The following is a 25,323-nucleotide window of genomic DNA, read 5'->3' on the forward strand; positions in this document are numbered from 1 at the left end:
ATGATGCCCAATACAAACCAATGGACCCAGAAGTGAAGGTTGTACTTCTTGGGAGCCTCACCAAACTCATCAAAGAATAAACAAACTAAAAAGCAGAGGCTCATCTCTTACCTTTTCACCTAAAACTAGTTCATTTGAGCTAAGGAAAATAGATAAGTCTGCCAAATTCTAAAAAGAAACTAATCCTAAGCTAAGGAGGACGAGAGCGTACGCCCAAAAAATAAAATAAAAAACTACATGTACCACAATCAAGAAAGGGTTGATAGTCAGAGCTCTATACACAAACCAGTGTTTGAGAGTAGCCAATCACGACTCGTCGCCTTGTACCAACCTCAAGAGGTGCCAACCGCAGAAAATCGAGACCCCCTCACCAATTGTCTTCTCTCCAACAGAAATAGAATGAATTAAAATCGAATCAAATTAAATAAAATTAAAATTAAAATTTTAATATTTATAAAAATTAAATTAAATTGATTCAGTGTGATTCGATTCAATTTAATTGATTTAAATTTTTAATAATTTTTATTTTTTATATTTTATTTTTAATATTTTAAAATTTAATTAAAATATTTTAATTTTAATATAATTTAATTTTTTCATATTATTTTTAATAATATACTATTATCATTAATAAATTTGATTTAATTTTTATTTATTTTTTTATTAGAATCGAATCAAAATAATTAAAATTTTAAAATTAAAAATCAAATAAATCGAATCGAAATAATTAAAAATTTTAAAATTAAAAATTAAATCGAGTTAATTAAAATAAATAAAAAATTAAACTAAATTTTTAAATTAATTTAATTTAATTAATTTTTTTAATTATTCAATTCGATTAATTTTTTCATTTAAATTAAATACGTTTTTGCTTAGAATGCAATAAAATTGCAATTCAAAAAAGTTATACTATCCTTACAATAATATTAATTACTATTATTATCATTATTTAAAACCCATTATTAGCTCATATTGTAATTAAAAATGAATAAAAGAAAGAGAGAGAGGGGGTAGAGATGGCCAAGTAAAGACAAGTCTCAAAGTTGACAATGGAAGACAGTCAGACGAAGGAGGCAGGTGAAGTACTTTATCACTAACTCACACCAGATCACAAATTTAAATTAAAAATTATAATTCCAATCTCATAATAATATAAATAATCAGGCAGATTGAAATGATTGATTGAATTATGTATTCACAAATCATTGATTTTGTTTGTTAGAGATTGATATAATCATCATCTAACAGTGACGGAGAGGAGAGATGTTGGAGAAATGATTGATTGTATTTGCAGAGATTGATCCCCAGAAGAAGAAGAAGCAATGGGTGGAGGAGGAAATGGCATTTGGAGGAATGGGTGCCAGGAGGTCGCCAATACCAAGCCTTTGTTTCTTACGGTTTATGCCACCATCCTCGTCGGAATCCTCTTCTCTTCCTTTTATGTTTTCTCTGCCGTCTTCTCCGCCACTAAGTCCTCTCCTCTCTCCTCCACTGCTTGGATATCCTCTCCTCCTTCGTCTCTCTCTCGTAAGCCCTCTTCTGTCTCTCTTCTCTAACTGATTAAAATTATGCTTCTCTCTCTTTCTGATGGTTTTTTTCGATTTCAGATGTTGATCAATCAGTCAACGCTTCTAATCAAGCTAAAGTAGCTGTCGGTTCCATTTCAACGACGTCGCCGCCTCCCAGCAGCATTCAGAGAACACGCATTTGGGAAGTTCCTCCACGCAATTCGAAAATGCCTCCTATCGAGAAATTTAGACTCACAAAGCAATTGGTTGGGCAAAGGGTGAAGGACAATGTCATTATAGTCACCTTCGGTAATTATGCTTTTATGGATTTTATCCTTACTTGGGTTAAACACTTGACAGACTTGGGGCTTTCTAATCTTCTTGTTGGTAGGTTACCTTTGTTACTTTCAATCTTTAGACATTTTCTTCTTCAAACTGGATAGTACTTGAAAAATGTTGTTTCATAGGTGCTATGGATACTAAGCTATTAGAGGCTTTATACTGGAAAGGTGTCCCAGTTTTTGACATGGGAAGTCACATGAGTACAGCAGATGTTGGCTGGGGCTCACCTACCTTTCATAAAATGGGGAGAGAAAAAGTTATTCTGATAGATGCTATCCTTCCTTTCGGCTATGAGCTACTCATGTGTGACACAGACATGGTTTGGTTGAAGGTATGCTCAACTGTCAATTTCTTTTCTTTTTTTTTTTTGGGATCAAGCATCTTCACTTGAATATGTATATATCACATGCATGTGTTCTACTGGTTTATTGGTGTCTTTTTTCTGGTATGTTGGGGGTTTTTTTACAACTGCTGCAACATTCAATATTGCCTCCAAATAGAGAGGATTTTTCCTGATTGTCTTCATATGGAAGTGTCATTTTTTAATAAACTGAAAGCTCTTAGGCCTTCAGCATGCACATGCCTTGGTTGCAATTGCACTAGATGGCTTTATGTTATCTAGAAGTGTCTAGTATATTTAAGAAAGGGTAACTCTTCCTGAATTTAATTCTGTTTAATAGATTTGTGTTAGGGTCCTGCGAAATGGATCTAGTTATGGGTCTGTGGGCTAAGGAATCAGGTAGAAGGGAAGGATGAGAATAGTGAAAATTTAATCAGATTCATTAGAGAGAACACTCAAAGACTTTTGGAATTTTCTAACTGATGTTTGAGTTTTAACTACCTCCTAAAAATTAGAAACTTAGGAACTTAAAATAACACAATGGAGGCTAACCTCCTACAAATTAGAATTTGAAAATAACTAAACAAAACATGGAAATAACTAAATAACTAAACAGAACATGGTGACAACATTACAAGACCCATGATCTTTGCCACTACCCATTATTATGCATCAACCCATTATCTATGCCACTACCAACTACTGAATAATTATCCAAGCGCAAACTCAAAATATTTTTAGGAACTATTCAGCAGTAGCTGGTCCGTTGCGACACCTCTCGGGTCATCATCTACTAAATCTAGCCAAAATAGTTTTTTGTATTGGTTTTTGAAATATTTCCATGTCAAGTTCGGATAGTCTTGCAGGAACCATAGTTGTGTTATGCCCTTCAGGTGAAATGAAGCTAGACTAACCTTCTTCTCTTCTAAAGTTTGTTAATGTTAGGAAAAAATGATCACATCTGCTGAGTCACCCTAAAGGATCCTCCTGTCCACTGATGCAGAGAAAATCAAGTTTGGTAAATTTTGGAACAATGGTACCACTACTTGAATTTTCAGAACCTGTGGAATCTGTTACTCTTTTGGCCTTTTGAGTGTGAGAATGGCTACCAATTTCTGTGGGTTGTGCTAAATTGGCAATGTCACAAGTGAGAGCTTCTAATTTTGAATTTAATTCATTTTGCCAAGCCTTATTGGCTGGTTGCTCTTCTAAGAACAAGGTGAGAATTCAATCTAATTGTTGCCAGATATAATCCCCCATAACCCCTAGCTCTGATACCAATTTGTTAGGGTCCTGCAAAATGGATCTAGTTATGGGTCTGTGGGCTAAGGAATCAGGTGGAAGAGAAGGATGAGAATGGTGAAAATTTAATCAGATTCGTGAGAGATAACTTGGATCTCTTGAATTGAGTACTCAAAGACTTCTGAAAATTTTTTAGCTGATTGTTATTAATCTACTGTCAACTTAAATACAAGTTGGAGTTTTAACAATCTCCTAAAAAATAAGAACTTAAAATAACATAGTGGAGGCTAACCTCCTACAAATCAGAATTTGAAAATAACTAAACAAAACATGGAAATAACTAAATAACTAAACAGAACATGGTGACAACATCATAAGACTATGATCTTTGCCACTACCCATTATTATGTATAAACCCATAATTTATGCCACTACCAACAACTACCGAATAACTACCCATTATTGCATCAGTGATGAAGAATCTGTTGAAGTGGTGGTTTGCTAACAATATGGTTCTTTTGCCTGTCTCTAACAAAGTTTGTCATTGGAGAACTTTTGAGAAAATCAATAGTTGTATGGATGAATGCACTCTGATAGCAGCAATAAACTAATGTTTAGGGCAAAGCAGAGGGGCAAAGGGACATTTTCCTAATCTGAAAAGATACGCAAAATTACAATTTCCCACTCCCTTTATTTCTTTCATGGAAAATTTACTATTCAGTTCTTATAGTGTGGGAAACTCATTATTTGGTCCCTCAGTTTTGAAAAATACATTAAATTGTCTTCAAGGTTTTAAAAAATCTATTGATTAGTCATTCTATTAGTTTTAGCCATCAAGTTCTTACTATTTAGTTCTTGTGGTATGGAAAAACTCATTAGTTGGTCCCTCAGTTTTGTAAAAATATTTACTAATTGATCCTTCTATATTGAGGTATTTTAGACTTTTCTACAACACTTAATAGCTCAAATTAATGAAGGACTAATTAGTAGATTTTTTAAAATGTCAGAAACGTTTTAATTTATTTTTCAAAACTGAGAGACTAACTAATAAGTTCCTTATATCACAGGGACCACATAGTAATTTTCCCTTCTTTAAATCTAATCTTTATGCTTCTGCTTTGTTTCATATACAATGGCCAATAATTCTTTATACACACTATAAAATCAGAATAATAGGCTATTATCAGTAGCTTGTGTTCTTTTTCCCCATTTATTTTACATCATTTTATACCTTACTAAATTCTGAAGTGCTTTACTATTTCTGCTATGTTCCGTGAACAGAACCCACTGCCATATCTTGCTCATTATCCCGATGCAGATGTTTTAACTTCAAGTGATCAGGTTGTACCGACTGTTGTTGATGACAGGTTGGACATCTGGCAAGAAGGTGAAGATTATATTAAACTAAAGATATATTTTCATGCCTTCTTTGATTGTACCTTGTATGCAGAGCTGTGCAGACAATTGTACATGCTCACTCCTATAATGCACTGATTCATTGAATTGTCTCTTCTTTTCTTTATTCTTTGGTTGGCATGTCAAGCACTTCCAAAACATTTTTAACTCATCATGTTCTACCACTCTCTGCACCTGGTTTGGGCATTTGGAAGGGACTTTAACTTTGTTAAAGTCCATAGTAACTAATATCAAACACATTTTTTTTGCCCTTCATAACATATTAATCACCATAACTGAATGATAACTCATGTGGAATGTTACTTGTATTCTATTTGATAGTAAGAGCTAAACTGGTTTGGATAATGCATCCCATTTTTACATCTTTGTGACAATAGGATCCATTGCAAGAGCATTAATGATCTTTGCTTCAAGTTGTGATAATGTTATCTTTCTGGAAAGTTGATTTGGATGCTTTAACTTTTGCAGTTGATTTATACTCTATTCTTCTTCTGTGTATGCGTACATTGATGTCTCTTTATAAACAGAGTAAACTAGAGTGTACCTTGATGGCCTTTTGATTTTCTGACTTTTCTCGTTGCTGGATTGGACTTTGGACACTAGCTATATGCAAAACAAGTGGTTTCACACAACCTCCTTCAGTGCTGTTAATTCTGTCTAAAATATTTGGCATAAGTCCAAGTTAAACATACTATTGCATTTCAGTTCAGTCATACACTTACTTTTATCATATTTCAAGGATGTTTGTTTTATCTGCTATGATTTCTCTACTATTAAGATTGTCCTTTGACAGTTGGTGCAGCCTACAATATTGGAATTTTCCACTGGCGGCCGACGAAGTCTTCAATAAAGTTGGCAAAAGAGTGGAAAGATATGCTTCTCGCTGATGACAATATTTGGGATCAGAATGGCTTCAATGATATTGTGCGGAAGCAATTAGGACCAGCTGTTGATGGTGACAGTGGACTTGCGTATGCTTATGATGGAAATCTCAAGCTGGGAATTTTACCAGCAAGTATATTTTGTAGTGGACATACTTACTTTGTCCAGGTAGAATTTTGGTAGTCTTGATAATTGTCTTATGGTACTTTGTGTGGTTTTGTTGTCAGTCATAAATTGTCTTGCTTGGCCAAGTAATAGTGGATTGCAAACTGTACATCTAGCATATCCTGAGTCTACATTTTGGCAGGCCATGTACCAACAACTTAGATTGGAGCCATATGCTGTGCATACCACATTCCAGTATGCAGGTACTGACGGAAAGCGACACCGGTTACGGGAAGCCATGGTTTTTTATGATCCGCCAGATTACTATGATGCACCAGGTAATTCTGTCCACTTGTGTTAATAATTTCTGCAAATTTAATGGTAAACTGTTATGGTCCTGGTTCACGTGCTTATTTTTATTAAATAAAATAAACTCCTTTTCTTGTGGAGGTTCTAGAACTTCTAATCAAAGTAAAAGTCTAATACAAGCAACCATTGGATCTAGGATAAGATAATAGAAAATATAATAAGATAAGATAATAGGAAATCTAAAAAGAAACTACTAGATAAATAAAAATTTGTTTATTGTGGATTTAGGCTGTCCATTATCCATAACATCACTCTTCTCCTCGAAACAGAGCTTGTCTTCAAGCTCAAATGTAGAATATGCAATATGAAAGCAAATGATAGGCTTCCATACAGCTTCAGATTCAAGACAACGTTGCCTGTTACCTACTACTTTTCAAACCCGAGTGTCTAGATAAAAAATAATTTCACTTAAAATTAAATCAAGTTCTTTTAAAATATAATCTACTATCCCCACTCTTATAGGTCTCGAAATATAGGATGATAATGTACCATTTGTGCCATCACACGATGGAAAGTCAAGTTTATCATTTTGGGGCACCATAGGTACTTCTATCTTGTTGACCAAAATTTGATTGGCTGCAGCTCGGTCTATCTTAGTTTTGGTTCATCCCCTTACTGAAGGCGAACCCTACTGAAGGTTCGAACTAGTTTAGAAATCTGTTGAGCTAAGTCATTCAAGCGTCCATCAAATTATTGCATGAAAGAATTCAATTTATCTTCTAGATTTGTTGAAACACCCATAACGACGCGACAGAAACACCCATAACGACGCGACAGGCTCTGATACCAAGTTGTTATGGTTCTGGGGCACGGATCGCGTCATTGAATGATTGATAGAAAATGAGCTCATTAGAGGAAGCTCTTAACACCTCATGACTGTGCGGTTGTCGAAACCGGTAAAAAATAACCTTTTTAGTTATCAACAATTTTATAACTGCAGATACTGGCAAAAGGATCGAATCCACAGAGAATTGATACTTACTTATTTTCCTTAACAAGACCGAGAAAATAAACTGAAAGCAAAATAAAAGGGGGGGTTTTGAGATTGATTCAATTAAACTAATAATGAAAGCAATAAAGTAAAGCGAATAATTAAAGTAAAGGAATTCAAATATGAGAAAAGCTCTAGTTGAAGAATTGGATCCACTTCAGTTGTTGGGATTGATCATTGATACTTAGGTTCCTTTGTTTGATTCAATAAATTAGTTATGGAGATGGAAGACGCTTCTCACCACCATATCCCTCCTTAAGCATAAATTAATTAGGGAAAATCCTCTAACTAATCACTAATCAATAAGTTGCCAAGGAACGTCATTGGGCCTTTGGTATCTAACAACTGTCAATTGCATTAAGAAATAGAGAGACATAATTCTAGCTACCAAAACGCATTGTGATATCGCTAGATTATGCAATTTCCTTAGTTTTTACACCAAGAGTTACTTGTGTTTGAATAATCCAAGCAATTACGGACTTAAAACTATCCTAACTAACAAATTATTACCTTGCAATCAAGATTCAATTGGCCTTATTGATCTAAATAACAAAGCAACAATGGAATTAAGCATGAAATTGCATAAATATTGAAAAACAAAAGATAAACAATGTATGTTCAGATCTCCCAATCCATAAAACAACTAAAGTTTCAACCAATTTTCAACTAGAAAAAAGAGTTTCAGCCACTCATGGCTGAAACAAAATCAAAAAAATAAAGAAAAGACGAAGAGAAGAAGGAGGTGCGGCAGCTTGGAGTGAAGGAGAAGGAGTGGCCGAATGTCCAAGGGTTGAGAAGTGCGGCTCCTTAAGGTGGTCTTTATATAGCTTTCATGTGTTGCCCTAGCTCTTCCTTACTGCCCAAGTTACTGTCCTTGCCGCCCAAGTGTACATTAGTGAGGTGGAGCCTCTTTTTGAATTTTGAATTTTGAATTTTGAATTTTGAATGTGCAAGACTTGGGGGGCAAGTATGTCTTCTTTGGCTTCCTTAACAAGCTGAATTTTGAATTTCAAATTTTGAATGTGCATCTTCTTGAGATTTGGCTTCCTCAATAAGGAAAGAGATTCTTGAAGATTTGAAATTTGAATTTCAAATTGCTCTGCTGACTGCACTTTCCTTATTTGTCACTTTCCTTATTTAACACTTTCCTTAATAAGTTGGATCTTGAATTTTGACTTTTGAATGCTCTTGGAGATTTGAAATTTGAATTTCAAATTACTTTCCTTGTTTATATCCTCTTTAGTTGCAACTTGGCATGCTTGCTCTCCTTTATTCCATTTTAAGCAGTTTTAAGGGCATTTTCTCCAAATTACCTCTTTATACCATTTTCTGCAGAATAAGATCAAAATCACAAAATTAGGCAGAAAAAGTGTAAATTAACATCAATAACATAATGATAAAATGGTCTAAATTTGGACTAATCACCTCAATAACTCACAAAAGAGAGAGTCTCAATCTCATAATTCTTAGCATAATCTACTTGTTTTTATTGAATAAAATAAACTCTTTTTATAGTTGAGGTTCTAAAACTTCTAATCAAAATAGAAGTCTAATACAAGCAACCATTAACAATTAGATCTAGGATAAGATCACAAAAAATATGATAAGATAAAATAATAGGAAATCTGAAAAGAAACTACTAGATAAATAAAAATTTGTTTGTTATGGATTTAGGCTATCCATTATCCATAACATAAACATATTTCTTTTTCATTCGGGCTATTATTGTGACCAAATAAAGCCTTTGTCCATAGAATAGTTCAATCTGAAGTTCACCCAAAAAACTGGAAGTCCACCAGGATGCTTTTACTAGTGTCATCACAGATTGACATATTGATGCATGTAGTTTGGCATCCATTTCAAGTGAATGGTTGAAGATTTTCATTTCATTAGAAGATATCAAGTATCAACTTCATCTTTTCTGCAAGTGGTCTCATGTTCTCTCTTATTTTAATGAAAAGGAGCCGTATATTTCCTTGCCTAATTGCTCATGGAATATTTCCATAGTGTTTAGTTCAATTCTATTATTAGAATTATGTGGAATGCAATTGAATTCTAAATAGAATTCATTTCAAATGAATTTCACTGTTTGGTTTGATAAAACTTAAACTACAAAATTCAATTGAATTCCTAATAATTTTTGTTTGGTTTCATTTCAAAATTGAAATTTATTTGTTTAAGTAATATGTATAGGTATATATATATATTCTATTATTGGAAAAATTTTATTCACAATAACTGTATAATAATTAACCACCAATAATGTAAACTCTCTAACAATGTATTGATAAAATCAAAATAAATAACATGAGAGTTATATTTGTGTGAACTCTTCTTTAAGAGAGTTTTCATTCCATTCAACCAATTCAAGAAAGTGAAGGTGCATCTATTACTTTTATTTAATATTTATAAATAGTATAAAAAATTAAAAAATATAATTATTTATTAAAATTTATTTTAATCATTTATATTGTAATCATTAATATTTTTTAATAATTTATTAATTTTCTGTTATTTATTTAATTAACTAGTAAAATAAATGATAATTGAGAGGAAAAGTTTTATTAGGGGCATTTTAGTCCACAAAATATTATTATGTAAGTTTTGTGGAATTCATTTCAAATTCCATCAAAATTTGAATAGGGAATTCAATTCTAGAATTGAATTCTAATTTTTCTGCAAAACAAACACACAAAACATGAAATTCAACAAAATTTTAGGAATTGGAATTGAACCAAACATAGCATTCAACTTTCTCAGCAACCAAGTTCATGCCATACTGTCAAGAACCAACACTAGATAAATAGCATTTTGACAAGACATCTGATCGCAGCATTTGACCTGCTGTTTTTTAATGGTTAAAGTTTTTTCCATTTATGAAAAATGTAACTTTTTATGGGAATTAATGCAGGGGGGTTTCTGTCATTTAAGCCATCTATTCCAAAGAGTTTGTTACTAGATGGGGAGCACAACCTTGAATCCCACTTTTCCCTTATTAATTACCAGGCATGTCTCCCTAACTTTTTCACATCTATAGTGCTACTTCTTTCCATACTGCCTTGTTGATACTTTATGTTGTTATGAATTTGTTCAGATTAAACAAATAAGGTCAGCGCTTGCAATTGCTTCCTTGTTGAATCGTACACTGGTGAGATTAATTCCAACCTTGCACGCACTTGTTTTGTCATAGATTTTGCCAGTGGTGGAAATTTGTTCTCTGTTATCATGACTGAGATTCTTTTTATTTCCATTAACTAGTTGCATACTTCTATCAACTTTCATGAATTTGCAAGCTTGTAATATGACCACAACACTGCTGAGTGCTTAGTAGATGGTGCTTTTTAACAGTTCCAAAAATTTTAGTTTGTATCAAGATGGGATTTAGATTTTTAGTTTGGTTGATATGTTTACATCATTGTAAATGTTAGAACAGTATTGGAGATTAAACACCATCATCATTAATCGCATATTATCACTTTTTTTTTTCATCCTTGTATTTTCCTGTTAATGGTTTATCATCTTGAGGTTTTTTGTTTCCTGAATGGTTCATAGCCTGTGAGAATAAAGCAAAGCGATTCTCATTAGAGAATTTACCATGGCAAAGTTCTGGAAGGGATTTCAACAATGCAGTATTGCTGACTAGAGAATCTATCAAGCAGAGGATAAGCTTACCTTGTTCATTTCTTGTCTTGTGCTCATGTGTGGTATTTCCATGTGTGATGAAACTTTAACAAATAGACATTCAAATTGGAGATATTTCCACGAATAAATATAAAATTAACTGTAATATTATTTTATAACTGTAAATTTAAAATCTTTTGTCACACAAGAAATTTCTGGGCTATGAAAAAGGGAAAGTATACTGAGTGAAGAATTGGCAGTGTGAACTGCGGTAGCTCTAGAAAATTGAGACCATTGCCAAATACTGTTTTAGGTTGAGAAAATCTTATATATATATATCTTTTCTATATGGAACAAAAAGATAGAAAATAAAAAAAAAGCAATTACATGTAGCCTAATGAAAGAGCATGTCCTTGTCTTTCTTTGTTAAAGAATTTAAATTTGACTGGCCCTTTTTGAGCTTTGATGTGTGCTTAGTAGTGTCATTGAAATGTGGGTCAGATTAAAAAACTAGATAATATCCATCATTGAGCTATACCATTTTAATGAGGTTGTAGTCTGTGTGGCAACTGATAATGATCTGCGGTAGCTAAAAGTTAACAATGTTATCTAGTTTTAAGTCCATAGAAATTGAAACAAACTGTCAAGTGGCTCTGAGATGAATGTTGGGACAAAATCTTAACATTATACGTGCAGAATTGTCAAAGGCGAACTGGATGCTCATCCTAGGTGCTTGGGTTGATGCAAGGTGCTGAGTTTCTGGGTGCTTGAGGCATCCATCCCATTTGCTTGACAGCAGTACTATCAACGCTAAGTTGACCTAGGACATGAAGATTGATTAGTTAGTTGAGCTGGGTTGTTAGATTGATTGATAATACAAGAATATCTTTCCTCTTCCTATTTCTATTCTTCTTCTTCTTCCCTTTCCCCATTTTCATGTTTGGTAGTGGCTCTGCCACAACAATTCACTTCTTAATTATAGACTTGAGAGGCAAATGTGCCATAGCTTGAGATATCAATAGTGAAGTGTATGCTTAGCTTACATTAGGACCAAAAAAATAAGCTTCTACAAATACAAGGGGAGAAAAGAAGACAGCACAGGAAAGCACTTAGCCAAGCCTTGAGGCTTTTGAAACACTGAAATAAGTGCTTAAAGGAATTATCAAAATTCTAATGCCCTTGGGATAACAAGAATAGAAGGCCAACAAATATCTTCCTTTGCTTTAGAATGGATTTAAGAATAAGACAACAAAATCTGCATGCTAACTTGAGCCATCATAGTTTTCTTTGCTTCAAATTTAAATTTAGGTGGAATGCCATGTTTAGATTGGTTACTTTCATATAATCGGTTGACTCAGTGGCGTATAAATTAATTAATCTGCATAACTAGAAAATGCTCAAGGAGTTTATATCTTGATCTCTTTTTCTCTGTTTTTGTTGTGTCAATTCAGGTCATGCCTCCATTATGGTGCAGATTGGATAGGCTATGGTTTTCCCATCCTGGGGTTCTGAAGGGAACTATGACTAGACAACCTTTTATCTGCCCTTTGGACCACGTGTTTGAGGTATTTTTAATATTCTGATTCTGTCTAAATTGCTATTATCTCATTAACAAGCTACTACCTGTGATGATGTTGGTATCCTTTTTGGCATGGAAAAACTTCTGAAGAACCTTTCCATGGGAAACATCAAATAATTGGATTTCATTTTTTGCGAATCTGGCCTCTTATTTTTTTCAGTCACCATTTGTTTCTTGCTTGTGAATTACATTCTATTAGTTTTAAGGAATTCCGAATATATGATTGTGCCAAGAGAATTGAAACTGAACCAAACTAGTTTTTTCTTCAGACCTTTGGGTAAAGTTTTATTGCCTATCAAAGAAATATTCCTTTGTATTTGATAAAAATAACTTGAGCTTGCTGCTTGTGTACAAGTTTTCATACAAATGTGTAAAAATAGAAGACAAGTGCATGTGATAGTTATATTTTAATTTTGCATGATTACTCTTAAAATTAAGGAATATGAATTACTTGCAGGTGAATGTGATGTTAAAACAGCTGCCGGAGGAGGAGTTTGGCCCTGGTATCAGCATCAGAGAGTACTCATTTTTGGACAATCCTTCCTTGCCCAAACAAGTAAATGACAAAAACGAGTAAATGACTAATGATTACAGTTAAAACAGTTAGGTAGTATTTGATGAAATTGGAAGTTCCAAAGCTGGAATACAACTGAATAATTGGTGCATATAAATGTTGAAATTGTGGATTAGAATAATCATGGATTAAATAATATTCTTTCATAGACATAACACAAAAAAGTGTGAAAGGAAAATTATGAAATGAGCAAGCCAACAAAAGTTGTAATGATGATGGTATTGGTAATTGCACTTTGTGATATTAATGGTGTTCATGGTTGTTATGGCTAGCTGGTGGCTGTGGTAATGGAATATGGCGAAGCCAATGGGTTAACTATTTTAATGCTGACCATGATGGTTGTGTGATGATGTGATTATTTTAGATGCTGAATATAGGGTATTTTTTTTTTGGCAGTTGAGAAAAACATTATTAGTAAAATACCTGAAGCTAATTCTTTTATTTTTTCTATTATTATTTTTTTTAATTGTGAAATACACTTCAAAAGGACCGTGTTAGAAGATAAATGTAATGGCAAAACACATAGAATTAAGTGCAGTTTAGTTTAATTTGATGAACTTAATCAATCCATTAAACACCCTTTTCATGCTTCCCATTTCCCATTACTTATGGCGACCATCCTTTGGACATATGCAGGTGAAAGAGTCGTGGCTTGATGTCCAGCTTTGTCAAGAAGGAACTCAAGATTGTTTCGCATCAAATAAAACGAGTTCATCAGGGGTACTCAGATTTCCAAATCACAGCAATGAAGAAATGGTATTTCAAATTTTTTCTGCATCAACTATCTCATATTTCAATTCCTAATATGTTCCTCCAAGATAATAAGATGCTTTCTTGTACCATATTTAGTTATTTACTCGACCTATCTCAGGAGTTTTGATGGATTTATTTGTCCTTATTAGATGGGCCTTATATCAATATAAACCTGACTGGCAAATCAAAGAAAATCAATGCCGGTGAAGGCTTCACTGTGTGTGTTTATGTTTTAAATATAGTATCATAACAAACCTGAGCGTTCTGACTCTTTAGAAACTTGGAATATGAGTATTGGATTATTAAGATAATCATTTACCAGCGTTTCAAATAATAATGTTCACCGCTCATTGCTTTTCACTTGCCGTTTTAATTGTATGGGTAACATGCAGTTCAAGACCATATTCTCGTCCTTCAAGGAAGTCAAAGTTATTCAGTTCTCTTCAGTGCAAGACGCCTTCCTGGGTTTTACTGACAAGGTAAGTTTTTTTTTTTCTTTTGGTCTGTTCTTTCTTTTCTTATGGAAGCTGAAATTTTGACAAGATTGGCAAGTTTTTTCTTCCCCCGCTTTTGTAATGTAATTTAGTTAGTTCTTTAATTTAAAATGTGCTGCATTTTTATATTCTTTCATCAAGGGGACATTAATCATTGAATCAGAGTAGGCCACATTGTGAAAGAACATTAGAAAACTCTCCTCCAAAACCCCTCCCCTAGCCAAAAAAAAAAGAGAGAGAGATTATGTCACAGATGTTATATCCTTCAATTAAATAATTGCTAATTTTTTTTCAGCATTTTCTACAATTTGAAGAGTATACTGTGGTCTGTTATTCATATACTAATACAATGGTAAATTTGTGGTCAGAAAATAGAAGAAAAATTTAGGAACCGTGTGAAAAGGTACGTGGGTATATGGTGTTGTGTGGAGAATCACACACCTGGACATATATATTATGACATGTACTGGGATGACAAACCTGACTGGAAACCAATGCCACCAGAGACTCCAGAGCAAGACCACCCACCTTGGTAAGCCCTTACGCCAATTATATATTTTATTGAAATATGTGAGATAACACAAAAGAACAAAGGAGAACACGTGGAGCTAGTTTAGAAAGAAGACATATATAGATGAAACTTAAAAGAGGATAGTACCAAGATGGTTTAGTTCCTTGCACAGGTTAAGCCAACATCTGTGCTTGTATTTATGGATATTCAATGTTTTTAGAGGAAGGGATTAGGGAGGATTGATTTATGTCCTGTAATCACTGTAACCTTAGAGGAATTTCATTTTTTATGTACTGTCATCTTGTATTTTTTTAAAAGAATTCTTTTGTCTTCTTTTTCGTAATACTAAAAAATAAATGAAATTTGTTGTTATAAGAAAAAGAATACCTGCTTTAATTGCTTGTTTGCTTGGTTTGATTACTGTTTATAATAGAGTTGTACTCGGCATTAAGAGTTGTTGTTTTTATACTCAGTCTCCTTTGTATTTCTACTTCCACTTAGATTCTTTATTATTCATAGAACTACTTATCATTACGGGTCATTTTATGCAAATTCAATTTTTATAACTTTATATTTTCATTTTAGTAAAGTATTCGCATTCCAACCACATTAGCCAAAATATTTTCATATTATACCGGCACATTCAAAATGTTAAGATCTCAGTGAGTGGTTTGATTTGAACCGAATTAAAAAAAATAAAAATTAAATTAAATTTTTAAATTAATTTTGTTTAATCTGATTTTTTTATTTAAACTAAATACTGTTGACTCCTAATTTCAAGCATCTTAATGCTCACTTAGGCGATATTTTACCAACCTCATATGTCTTAGCGTTCATTCACACAATATTTTATCCATTTCAAGCGCCTTACCACTCTAATGTTTTAATACTCGTTCAAGCGATGTCTCACCACTTCAAATGCTTTAACACTCATTCATACAATATTTCGCCTACTTCAGGCGCACTCATTCAAGGGATATTTTGCCCTTTTCATGCGCTTTAATGTCTATTTAGGCGATATTTTATTTACCTTAATGCTTTAGTGTCTACTTGGATGACAATTCGCTCACTTCCGATGCTTTAGCGTCCAATTCGCTCACTTCCAATGCTTTAGCGTCCATTCAAACAATATTGATCACTTGACGGAGAACTAATGATGTAAATCAATATAAAAATATATATTAAATTTTTTAGTCTCAATACTCCAAAATCAATCAACAATTTAAGTATTTTATAATTCTCTTAATAAGATACTAGAATCCTAACTAAAATAAGATATTATCTATATTAAAAAAATTATCCTTATCTGTATACAATTTTTTATCTATACAATTTTTTATCTTATCTCATATAAAATTCAATATTTTATTAGGAATATAATTTTATTATCTCATGTATTTATTCAAATTTTATCTCATTCATTAAGGAACTCATAACTTTCATACACGGATATATTACTCTTCTAAATAATTAATTCTCTGGTTTACTCAATACACGTATTAACGTTTAAGTGTCAGAGAAACTGTAAGTCCATTCACATAGTATTTTTCCAGCTAATTTATATCAAAAAAATATGATGTAAATAATATTAATTATATATCGGATTGGATGTCCCGAAGGACAATATTAATTATATATATATATATATATAACAAATTCATTTAAAATCTTATTGATGTAAACATTTTAATTGCATACTTTTCACCATCTTACTAAATTTCAAAATTTTTTATTAATTTATTTTAATAACTGACTTAAATCTTGAGAAAAAAATAAAATTGAATAAACAAAAATAATTTTATAGCTTTTTATAAGAAATAGCATTTAAATTACATTTTTACTAATTAAATTTAATTTAATTTATTATTTAGAAATTTTCAAACTTAATCTATTTAAATTAGAGTTTTATTAGTTAAATTAAATTTAATTTATTATTTAAAAATTTTTAAATTTAATCTATAAAATTTCATTTTTATAAAAGATAATTGTTTGTTATTAGAGCATAATTATTTTATATAGAAGGGATAAAATTTAAAATATTTATTCTATCGTATAAAAATAATAAATTATAAATAATTTTTAAATTTATCCTGTTATAAAAATAATTTAAATTTATAGTAAAAAATGGAATTTAAATACAAATAGAACTTTAAGTGAACTCAAATTATTTTTATATAATAAAATTTAATTTAAATTAAAATAATTACTTTAAAGACATTTAAGTAATTTTGTAAATCTAATATATAATCAAATATTTAATCTAACTGATCCTAATGCTATTCTTTCAAAATTTTGCAAAAACCCGACGTAGGCAGCATCACAAACCTAAGAGAGTTGCCAATTTTCATTGATGTCTTTTCACTTATCGGCAGGCACTGGGAACCAAATTCAGCTAACACGGCACTCATCTACACAACTGCCCAAAACAACATAAACCCATAAAAACAGAGTTTCTTTTCCTTTTCAGTTTCATTTCTTGGATCAAAGGAGAAAAGCACATCCAGCTTAAAGCAAGTGCAGAATATTATGTCCTGCTCTGACTTCTGTAGGAGATGTATATATAATGAATAAAGGGAACATAATACATGAAGTAGTTATTTGATCACGAAATCGGTGATTTTAAAAACAATAACTGTACACAACTAAATATTTCATCATTGTTTGCCTGCTTTATCTATGGATTTTGGCAAGGAGGGGCCTGAGGACATGTGTTCCCTCTGGTATGAACCCTTGTTAATGGATGGATCTTTGTGAATGAGTGGTTCGGAATCCCGGGAATGAACATGAGGAATGCTCCCAGCAATTGCCTGTCTTTCTCTATAGGACGCCCAAGTTACCATATAAAGACCACCAATGATCAGGCATCCTCCCAAGATGCTGTTACCACATGAAAAACACAGAGTAAGCCCTTCTCTCACCAGCTTTAGGACTTGGGTGCTATAGAAGAAACCCAGAAGATCATTCACATTTGTTTTAAGAACGAAACTATATTTTATGAGAGAACACAAATGGGACCATTTATAAGCCAATGATGCAAATCACAGCACCTAAGTGTGGATGACTGTGCAATATGAGTAAATATACAAATTGTGTGCAAAATTTTCAAGCGATTAGAGTAAAACCTTCCCAAATAAATGGGGCTTCCAAGAAAAATTTTTGATAGTAAGGCAGAAGCTGCAGGTTGAAGTGGATTGTAAAGTGAAACCAAAGCAGGTCCCAAGATCTTATTAGACCATGTAATGAGTCCATAATTAAGGGCAGAAGCAACGATTCCCTGGAAAAAAAAAAAAAAAGTGATGTCACATAAAAACGTGATTAAGATTTTAATATTAGTTGTAACTAATTTGGCACACCATATTTGTATTTTAAAAAAAAATTAAGGAGAGAGCAATATTATCACTTTTATGATTCTATGCCAGTATGCCATAACATGCAAGGGAATTCTTTTTATGGCATATACTCTATTATTGAATGAGAGTCACTTGTAAACAAGAATGCAGGAAAAAGTCATTATCCATGATGATTGGTTACTGATGCGCAAATTTTTGGTCCAGGTTAAAACTAATGAGCCTTAAAAATTATATCTTGTTACTAATAACACCCAAACCAAGTTGGCTGAGTCCAAAAGTAATAATACTAAATTTGGACTCAAAAGAAAAGCATCGAGAGTATAACAGTTTTGACATTCAAATATTAAATCACATGTCAGACTTCAAAAAAATGCAACTGCTAGGATAGCAATGCAAAAAACAGTATACACTTTCTATAATGTGTTGAAAAAATTGTTCGTCTCCTCAGTTGCCAATGGATCTGTGCTTTCATTTTCAGTTCAATGAATGAGAAACAGATTTGCTAATTAATGAAGAATCAAGGGAGGGTGTTGGAATTGTGTAGTATTCCACTATTTCGTATCTTGTAAAGTAGATCCCTCCTTTTTTTAACTTTCTGATACGGAACCTTATAGCTTTATAACCAAAATAGTCATTTCTACCAAAGCCTAAATATGCTTGTTGAAGGCGCAACCTTATATAAATTAAAAAAAGAAATTATTAATGGCCCTACAAAACCATAAAATTATTTACCAAGGGTGTGAAATTCTGTGACTCGGAGGGTGCGGACAACAATCGACAAATGTTCATGTTGATCTTGGAATTGCCTCCACCAAATGGCTTAATTCCAACTTTGGCTTGCCCTTATTATACATTCTATTCATTTCTATTGTTTCTAACTGTTGTGGGATAAATTCCCTCATCCAACACTACGCAAGTGCAATTGGAATGGATGCAAATTTATAGGTCAATTAGTCACTTGTATTGCATTAGAATTAGATCATGACTAGAATTGGCTAGACATTTACGAAGGACTGTAAAATGCATGATTCTCTAGCTTCTCTAAAGAGTTTAACCTCAAACAAGGAGATGCGTATTTTCTAGACACTATGGAATAGACACCAAATATTGAATTTCTACCTGATATAAAAGGCTACCACAAGTTGATATAATGGAGGATTTGAGAGAGAAAGGGAGAACAAGTAAAGAATTGACTTTTATTTAATTAGGAATCAAGCAAAAGATGGATTGTTCACCTAGTTGAAATAGCAAACATACTTCCTCCTCCTCTATGAAGAGCGACTGCTATGTTACCTCCATCTCTCATTTAGATAAAATTTAAATTTAAATTTAAAAGAAAAAGAAATAGAAGTAAAAAGTTTGGACCAATAAAAAACATGAATTTTGGACCAATAAAAAACATGAACAAGCTTTGTCAAACAATGTGCCATTGACAATTACAATTTTCTATGATCACAATTTTATGTGAACTGTAAAAATTAACTAGGTGACCTTAACTTGACATGTTGAGATAATGATCAAGGGTATATAGCGCACAACTTGGATAAAGTTACCAACATGAAGAAAAGCAGAGAAATGAACACCTATGTGATGCACAAAGAGGAAAGGAATTTTCCAATTTCCTAGCTAGGTATTGAACCATCAAAACACTGATGACCATTCTCCAAATAAAAAGGGTATGCTCTCAAAAAGAATGATCACTGTTCAGATCTTGTATCTTAAAAAGTGAACATTGAACTTCATCCCAGAAGGGTAAAAATATGCAGTTAACCATAGTTGGATAGAGTTGAAATTAGAAAATTGAAAATAAACTTCATGTCCACAGGATCACAGCACATGTGAATAAGGATACATATAACATTGAACAGAAACTTACAGCATACACGACTGCCCAAAGCTCAGACTGTGTCAGACTCCACTCTTTTGTTCCATTGGTCATAAAGCCTGCTGTCAGTACTATCAAGAGAGCTCCAAATGCATATGAATATGCTGTGACTGAAATGTTGGCAGGATATTTTGTAAGAACTGGAGCCTGCAAATTTCCAAATTACAAAATGAATATAATACAACAAACATATTACAAACACAATACATAAACTAATAGATAAAATGGTTCCTAGTGATGGGAAACAAACATGATTAATCGAGAAATACTGCCAAGAATTAGTGAAATGCATTGACAATGATCTAAATATCGTGTGCATCCACATGCACTGATGTACCAACTCTTTGCATACATAAAAAGACAAATTATAAAAACATAAGAGCAAATTCATTCCTTGAAAATAACATTAAGGACATCTGGACTAACTGTGCAAGTTGCTTCAAATATTACACTTATTCATGGTTAAACTTCTGGGAATGCATTAGACCTTTAATTCCCTCAAGTACACTACTTAGTAATATTATGTTATTGTTTCTCATGTACCATCTGTCAGAAATCAGAATACCATTGGTCTTGCTAAAGTATAGATAAATGAATTAAATACCAAGGATAGCAGTTTTGAAGCCTTCAAATATAAAAAATACTGAATTTTAGATTTTGAACAAATTGCACAAATCACAATTCTACTTGCTTATTTCACATATTAAAACCTAATATCATGACAGCACCATGCATACAGGCAATGATTGCTTTTCTCAAATGCTACTTCATGTGGATTATGCATCGACAAGTGTGGGCCGCTTAATCTAATTTCCATGCTACCGTGGGCTAGAAATTCTTCCAAACGTTGTCATGATTTTGATGCAATGTAGATTTCTTCAAACCACCTAAGTTGACAGAGCATTTAATGAATGTTTATGAATGGTTCTAGATTGAATTCTACTTATACCTACATGCACAACTGCTCATAGTTCTTGCAACAATGCATGAAATAGAATAGAGTTCAGCTCACTCTCATCTTCTTCAGATCCAACAAATAAAAACAACAACTAAGCTCTTAATCCCAAGTAGTTGGAGTCAGCTATATGAATCACCTTTTTGCCATTCAGCTTTGTTCGAGTAAAGTTCTGCATCAATATTCAAAATTTGTATAACTTGTGATACTACTTTCCTCCATATCATTTTAAGCCTCTGTTTGTTTCACAAAAATATTTTTCAAGAAAATATTTTCCTCATTTTCTGCTATTTGACACAGTTAAGAAAGTTAGTCAACAAAAAATATTTTTCTAATCAAATGTGAAATATGGTCCATTTCAATGAAAATGATATCCTCTTTTGCAAAGATGAAATCAATCTCTGGAGTTTAAGAATGTTAATAACATTATTCTATATAAATTTATTAATATTAGTTTACTTTTTCTAATTACAATTGAAGAATAGAAAATAAGTACTTTCTCGAAAAATATTTTCCATGGAAATTATTTCCCACAAAACATATTTTCCATAAGTAAGTTATTTTCTACAAACAAATGGAACCTAAATCTTTTTTTTTTCTCCTCACCCCTTCTACTAATATATCACCATCTGCTTCAAAACATTTTACTAAAGTTCATTGCTTGAACTCCCTTGCACTCAATTTATACAAGTCTTCTCTCTTCTGTATTTAGTCCTATAGTCTCTGCAAATTTTTTGCATAACAAATTGTATTACCTGCTAGTCACACGTTGGAGATAAAACAACATATTGACAAATGGATTGTGTATGTGCCTCCACCATGATGACTAGAAAAACACAACACATTTATGACATTATGGGAAATTATTCTTCAATTTACTGTATAACAGGATACTTGATTACACTGGCCTAGCATTTAGGGGCTCTAACATAAATAGTAGAGTTAAGCCAACTAACGTATAAACTTTTCCATCAGTCTCGAAAATATTATTTGTAAACAAAACAAACAAAAGGAAAGATGAATAACTCGAAGTAGCAGAAGGTTTTCAAATGGGCCCAATGATAAAGTTCTTAAGATTCGAGAATGTCAAACTTAAACTAACTAAAAAGTTAAAATCAAAGTTAGAATGATATGAGGTTGATAATGCAGGACAAGCACACTTGGATACCCAAGAACTTATAAGGTAATAGGGCTAAGCTTGGTGCTCCATGTCCTTGAGAGAAAAGAAAAGACACTTGTGAAGACATCAAGTTGATTGCCTGAAACAGTAAGGCACAAGTTCACAAGGCCACTGCAACATGTAAGGTAACCCTGGTGATAGCTGGAAATGACATAAAAGAGATTCAAAAATATGCAGTTAATGCTTTGTAGAAGGCAAATTTTAGGCAACTAATCATTTGTAATGCAAGGAAAGATTTAAGCACCTATAGTTTGTAAGGATGCAGCAATATAAAGTGGCCTGGTGTTTACTTTAGAAAGGATGTTGAGATGAAATGGACAAAAAAAAAAGTACAGCAAGGGCAAAGGAAAGAGGAGAACAAAGAAAAGGGAGAAGAGAAAACATGCCAATAGGGCTTCCAAACCAAAGTACATCCACATCCCCTTATTCTGCCTAAGAAAATAGCTAGTTACTATTACATATGTAGTTATAGAGATTTAATAACTAACTCAAGAACTACCAGGATTATAAATGCCAAGCAAGAAGATTCCAACCCAGTCTTAAATAGGAGACAAACATTCAAAATATGAAAATCCCTGATGAAACTAGATATTCTTATATAGAGCTAAGAAAACCCTTAAAAACGGTAACCCACTGCACAAAGCATCCCACACTTGTTGGCTCTAGGAAGTGCTAACATACCCTAAAAACCTTTACTTCCTAAATAAAACATTTAGAAGAAAAATCTGAAAACCAATTTCAAAATTAAAAATAAATCTAAAAATCCTTAAATTATAATAATTTATAATTTCTATCACTTCAATTTTTTAAGTTTCACTCCCATTTTTGATAAGCATAAAATTATTACCTGGATAGCTAGAAAAGTAGCCATGCACATACAATTCCCAATTAAGCATAAAACTCCAAGGTGCCAACCTTCCAGTCCTACATTTAGTAACATGGAGAAAAACCATCCGACAGGCTCTGGCTGACCCCTGGCACTTATTTCACTAGCCATAGAATCTACATCACTGTGGCCAAAGAGAGCTGGACCTCGAAACAGAACCATCAATATTGCACCAGAAACACATACAAGGGTACCCCCAACCTTTACTTGACCTTCAGTTTTTAGCAAATTCACTCTTTCTGTACTGCAAGAGCAAGTTCATATGGGAAACTGAACAAAAAGAACTCGCACGAAGGATATAATTTTTCATATTCATACTTAGCACAAAAACAACTAAATTGCACAAACACAAACACGTACACAGAGGAATAATTTGTTAGATTTACCCTATCATCACAGCCAATATAAATGTAAAAACTGGGATTGAAGGCTGTATTGCTGCAGCATAAGTTGGATTTGTGTAGCTAAGACCAATAAGAAATAATAGCTGATTGCCAAATATCCTAACAAATAACAAATCAAAAAAAAAAATGATCACTAGGATGTTGTATTAAGCATATTGAAGTATTAATTAGTATAAATAAATCAATAAAGATGGGTTTAGAATTTTAGATAAGCATACCCTGTTAACCCAAGGAAGAAGAATGAGAAGAGTAGGCGTTTTGTCATAGGAGGTCGAATTCTTCTACAAAAAGGAAAACAAAATTTCTTAAGAATTTTCATAATTTTAGTTTATATATGAAATTATCAACCAAAAGGAAAAACCTAAAAGTGTGGAACTTGTTCTGACCATCTAACAACTAAATAACCAAACGAAAAAAAGCAGTAAATGCACAGTAATAAAATAGGTATTTTTTTATGTGTTCAAGCCATATTATGCTACGATCAGTGAAACTGTACTACAAAAGTGCAAAGGAACGCCAATTGTAAAGCTGCACAATACAAAAATAAGCAAAATCACCAATATGAACTTGTTGGCCAACCACGATTGGCAAAAACCAAAAAGGTCTTTAAAAGTTAAAGAAAACTGCCAAAACGAAATCATTGACAATTTAGAGCAAAACTCGAATCACAATTGTACTAGTCAGAATTATCCTAATATACACAGAAATAGATAAATATACACAAAAGGAAAGTCAGAGGAAGGACAACTCCAGAAGGAAAAAGCAGGGGGGAAAATGGACTACTTTTCACGGATATAGGCCGTGGGGGCGAGAATTGAGAGAGCTAGCAGGTCACGAAAGGCACAGAAAACGAGCTGATTGACCCCAACATTAAGAGCCACTTTGGTAATAACATGATATCCTCCATTGAATAGCTGCACCATCGCCATGGCAACATGAGCCCTCCCAGCCTCTTTATCCAGAGCTCCTCCTCCACCAACACCACCTCCAGTAGATGTGGCCATCTCTTTCTTCCACTCCAAAGATTGTCTTGTTAGCTATTAGGAGAGGAAAGAAAGAAAATTTACATTAAGAAAGAAAAAGAAATAGAAGATGAGAAGGAAAGGAGAACAAACTAACCAAAGTCCAAATAGAAGGGGAGTTGGTGTTGGGATTGCATAAAAAATGTCCATCTGGGTATCCTTTGTTTGCAAGCCAACAAAAAAAATTTTTTGTCTGCTCTTTTCGAGAATATCTAATTATATAATCTTAATTCTTCACTGCATCAGTGTTCATTCACTTTGACCGCTACACTGTGGCAAGGCTTCCCTTGTTACATCTACATGATCGGCGGGGCTGGAAAAAATAAAAATCTTACAGAATTGAAAGACTAACCGGATAAATTTATTGTCCTTTGTTGGACTGGCTGGCTCAATTGCCCATTTATCGCATGCGCAAAACACCCAAACGATATCGTTTATGCTTTGTAGACGCCATTTTACACTTTTGAGAATTACCGATAGAAGCAAATATCCATTTGAGAATTACCGATAGAAGCAAATATCCATTAATCCAACGCGACCACCGCACCAAAGAGACAAAATTCCATTCATCGTTTGGAAGGCAAAGAGGCCAAAAGAAACCAAAAAGATCAGAAGATCAGAAAGGGAAAGTAAAGGACCCAAATTCACTTGCGCGTTTGATTGAAAGGAAAATTGCATGAAAAATTGTAGGAATTGAAAAAAAAAACAGAATGAGGACAGCTTGCATGAAAAAGTTTTAACGTAATGCCTTCCATTGCTTTACCGCATCATTTTTTTTTTTTTATAAAATCATCCCGTATCAAAATTCAATAATTTAGAAAAAGTTCCATTTTAATTTCTAAAATATAATATAATTAACAAATTTTTCCCTATATTTTCAAATTTAACAAATTTTTCTCTATATTTTTAAATTT

General features: G+C 32.8%; 2 protein-coding genes and 1 long non-coding RNA gene across 10 annotated transcripts; 1 reads left to right on the forward strand and 2 right to left on the reverse strand.

The window, feature by feature from the left end:
• Positions 1 to 992: 992 nt before the first annotated feature.
• Positions 993 to 15,108, forward strand: LOC110605254 (arabinosyltransferase XEG113). 6 transcript variants are annotated; one of them, XM_021743685.2, is made up of 14 exons: positions 993 to 1,077; positions 1,223 to 1,527; positions 1,608 to 1,895; positions 1,976 to 2,181; positions 4,714 to 4,819; positions 5,642 to 5,898; positions 6,038 to 6,173; positions 10,107 to 10,201; positions 10,290 to 10,343; positions 12,268 to 12,381; positions 12,853 to 12,951; positions 13,606 to 13,725; positions 14,115 to 14,201; positions 14,585 to 15,108. In XM_021743685.2, exons 2-14 carry the CDS (start codon positions 1,323 to 1,325, stop codon positions 14,750 to 14,752), a joined length of 1,935 nt encoding a protein of 644 aa, XP_021599377.1. In that variant the 5' UTR covers positions 993 to 1,077; positions 1,223 to 1,322; the 3' UTR covers positions 14,753 to 15,108. The 6 variants fall into 6 exon arrangements, with proteins under 6 accessions (XP_021599377.1, XP_021599378.1, XP_043808506.1 ...); XM_021743686.2 differs by having other exon boundaries at positions 1,249 to 1,527; XM_043952571.1 differs by lacking the exon at positions 993 to 1,077 and having other exon boundaries at positions 1,120 to 1,527; positions 14,512 to 15,061.
• Positions 15,109 to 17,160: 2,052 nt separating this feature from the next.
• On the reverse strand, positions 17,161 to 25,098 carry LOC110605245 (WAT1-related protein At5g45370). 3 transcript variants are annotated; one of them, XM_043952630.1, is made up of 9 exons: positions 24,762 to 25,097; positions 24,507 to 24,679; positions 24,171 to 24,424; positions 23,606 to 23,668; positions 23,370 to 23,486; positions 22,945 to 23,227; positions 19,954 to 20,109; positions 17,850 to 18,001; positions 17,161 to 17,604 (listed from the first exon to the last, which is right to left on the reverse strand). In XM_043952630.1, the coding sequence occupies exons 3-9, from the start codon at positions 24,389 to 24,391 to the stop codon at positions 17,382 to 17,384; spliced, it is 1,215 nt and encodes a 404-aa protein (XP_043808565.1). In that variant the 5' UTR covers positions 24,392 to 24,424; positions 24,507 to 24,679; positions 24,762 to 25,097; the 3' UTR covers positions 17,161 to 17,381. The 3 variants fall into 3 exon arrangements, with proteins under 3 accessions (XP_043808565.1, XP_043808566.1, XP_043808567.1); XM_043952631.1 differs by lacking the exon at positions 23,370 to 23,486 and having other exon boundaries at positions 24,507 to 25,098; XM_043952632.1 differs by lacking the exons at positions 23,606 to 23,668; positions 24,171 to 24,424; positions 24,507 to 24,679; positions 24,762 to 25,097 and having other exon boundaries at positions 22,945 to 23,222.
• Positions 18,081 to 19,947, reverse strand: LOC122722288. Its single transcript, XR_006349236.1, has 2 exons — positions 19,635 to 19,947; positions 18,081 to 18,257 (listed from the first exon to the last, which is right to left on the reverse strand). It is a non-coding gene; the product is annotated as an uncharacterized LOC122722288 (long non-coding RNA).
• Positions 25,099 to 25,323: the final 225 nt, after the last annotated feature.

Source organism: Manihot esculenta, chromosome 17 (assembly GCF_001659605.2).
Source record: "Manihot esculenta cultivar AM560-2 chromosome 17, M.esculenta_v8, whole genome shotgun sequence".
In the NCBI taxonomy this organism is placed as follows: Eukaryota; Viridiplantae; Streptophyta; class Magnoliopsida; order Malpighiales; family Euphorbiaceae; genus Manihot; species Manihot esculenta.

What these genes read in the sequence shown, in the direction of transcription:
- LOC110605254 (XM_021743685.2), top strand. Translation starts at nt 1,323, where the DNA reads ATGGGTGGAGGAGGAAATGGCATTTGGAGGAATGGGTGCCAGGAGGTC. An exon ending in CAGACATGGTTTGGTTGAAG is followed by an intron (nt 2,182 to 4,713) that starts GTATGCTCAACT and finishes TTCCGTGAACAG; the next exon opens with AACCCACTGCCATATCTTGC. An exon ending in TTTCCCTTATTAATTACCAG is followed by an intron (nt 10,202 to 10,289) that starts GCATGTCTCCCT and finishes GAATTTGTTCAG; the next exon opens with ATTAAACAAATAAGGTCAGC.
- LOC110605245 (XM_043952630.1), bottom strand. Translation starts at nt 24,391, where the DNA reads ATGGCCACATCTACTGGAGGTGGTGTTGGTGGAGGAGGAGCTCTGGAT. An exon ending in TTCTTCCTTGGGTTAACAGG is followed by an intron (nt 23,487 to 23,605) that starts GTATGCTTATCT and finishes GTTATTTGTTAG; the next exon opens with GATATTTGGCAATCAGCTAT. An exon ending in AGCCCCATTTATTTGGGAAG is followed by an intron (nt 17,605 to 17,849) that starts GTTTTACTCTAA and finishes ATGTGGTAACAG; the next exon opens with CATCTTGGGAGGATGCCTGA.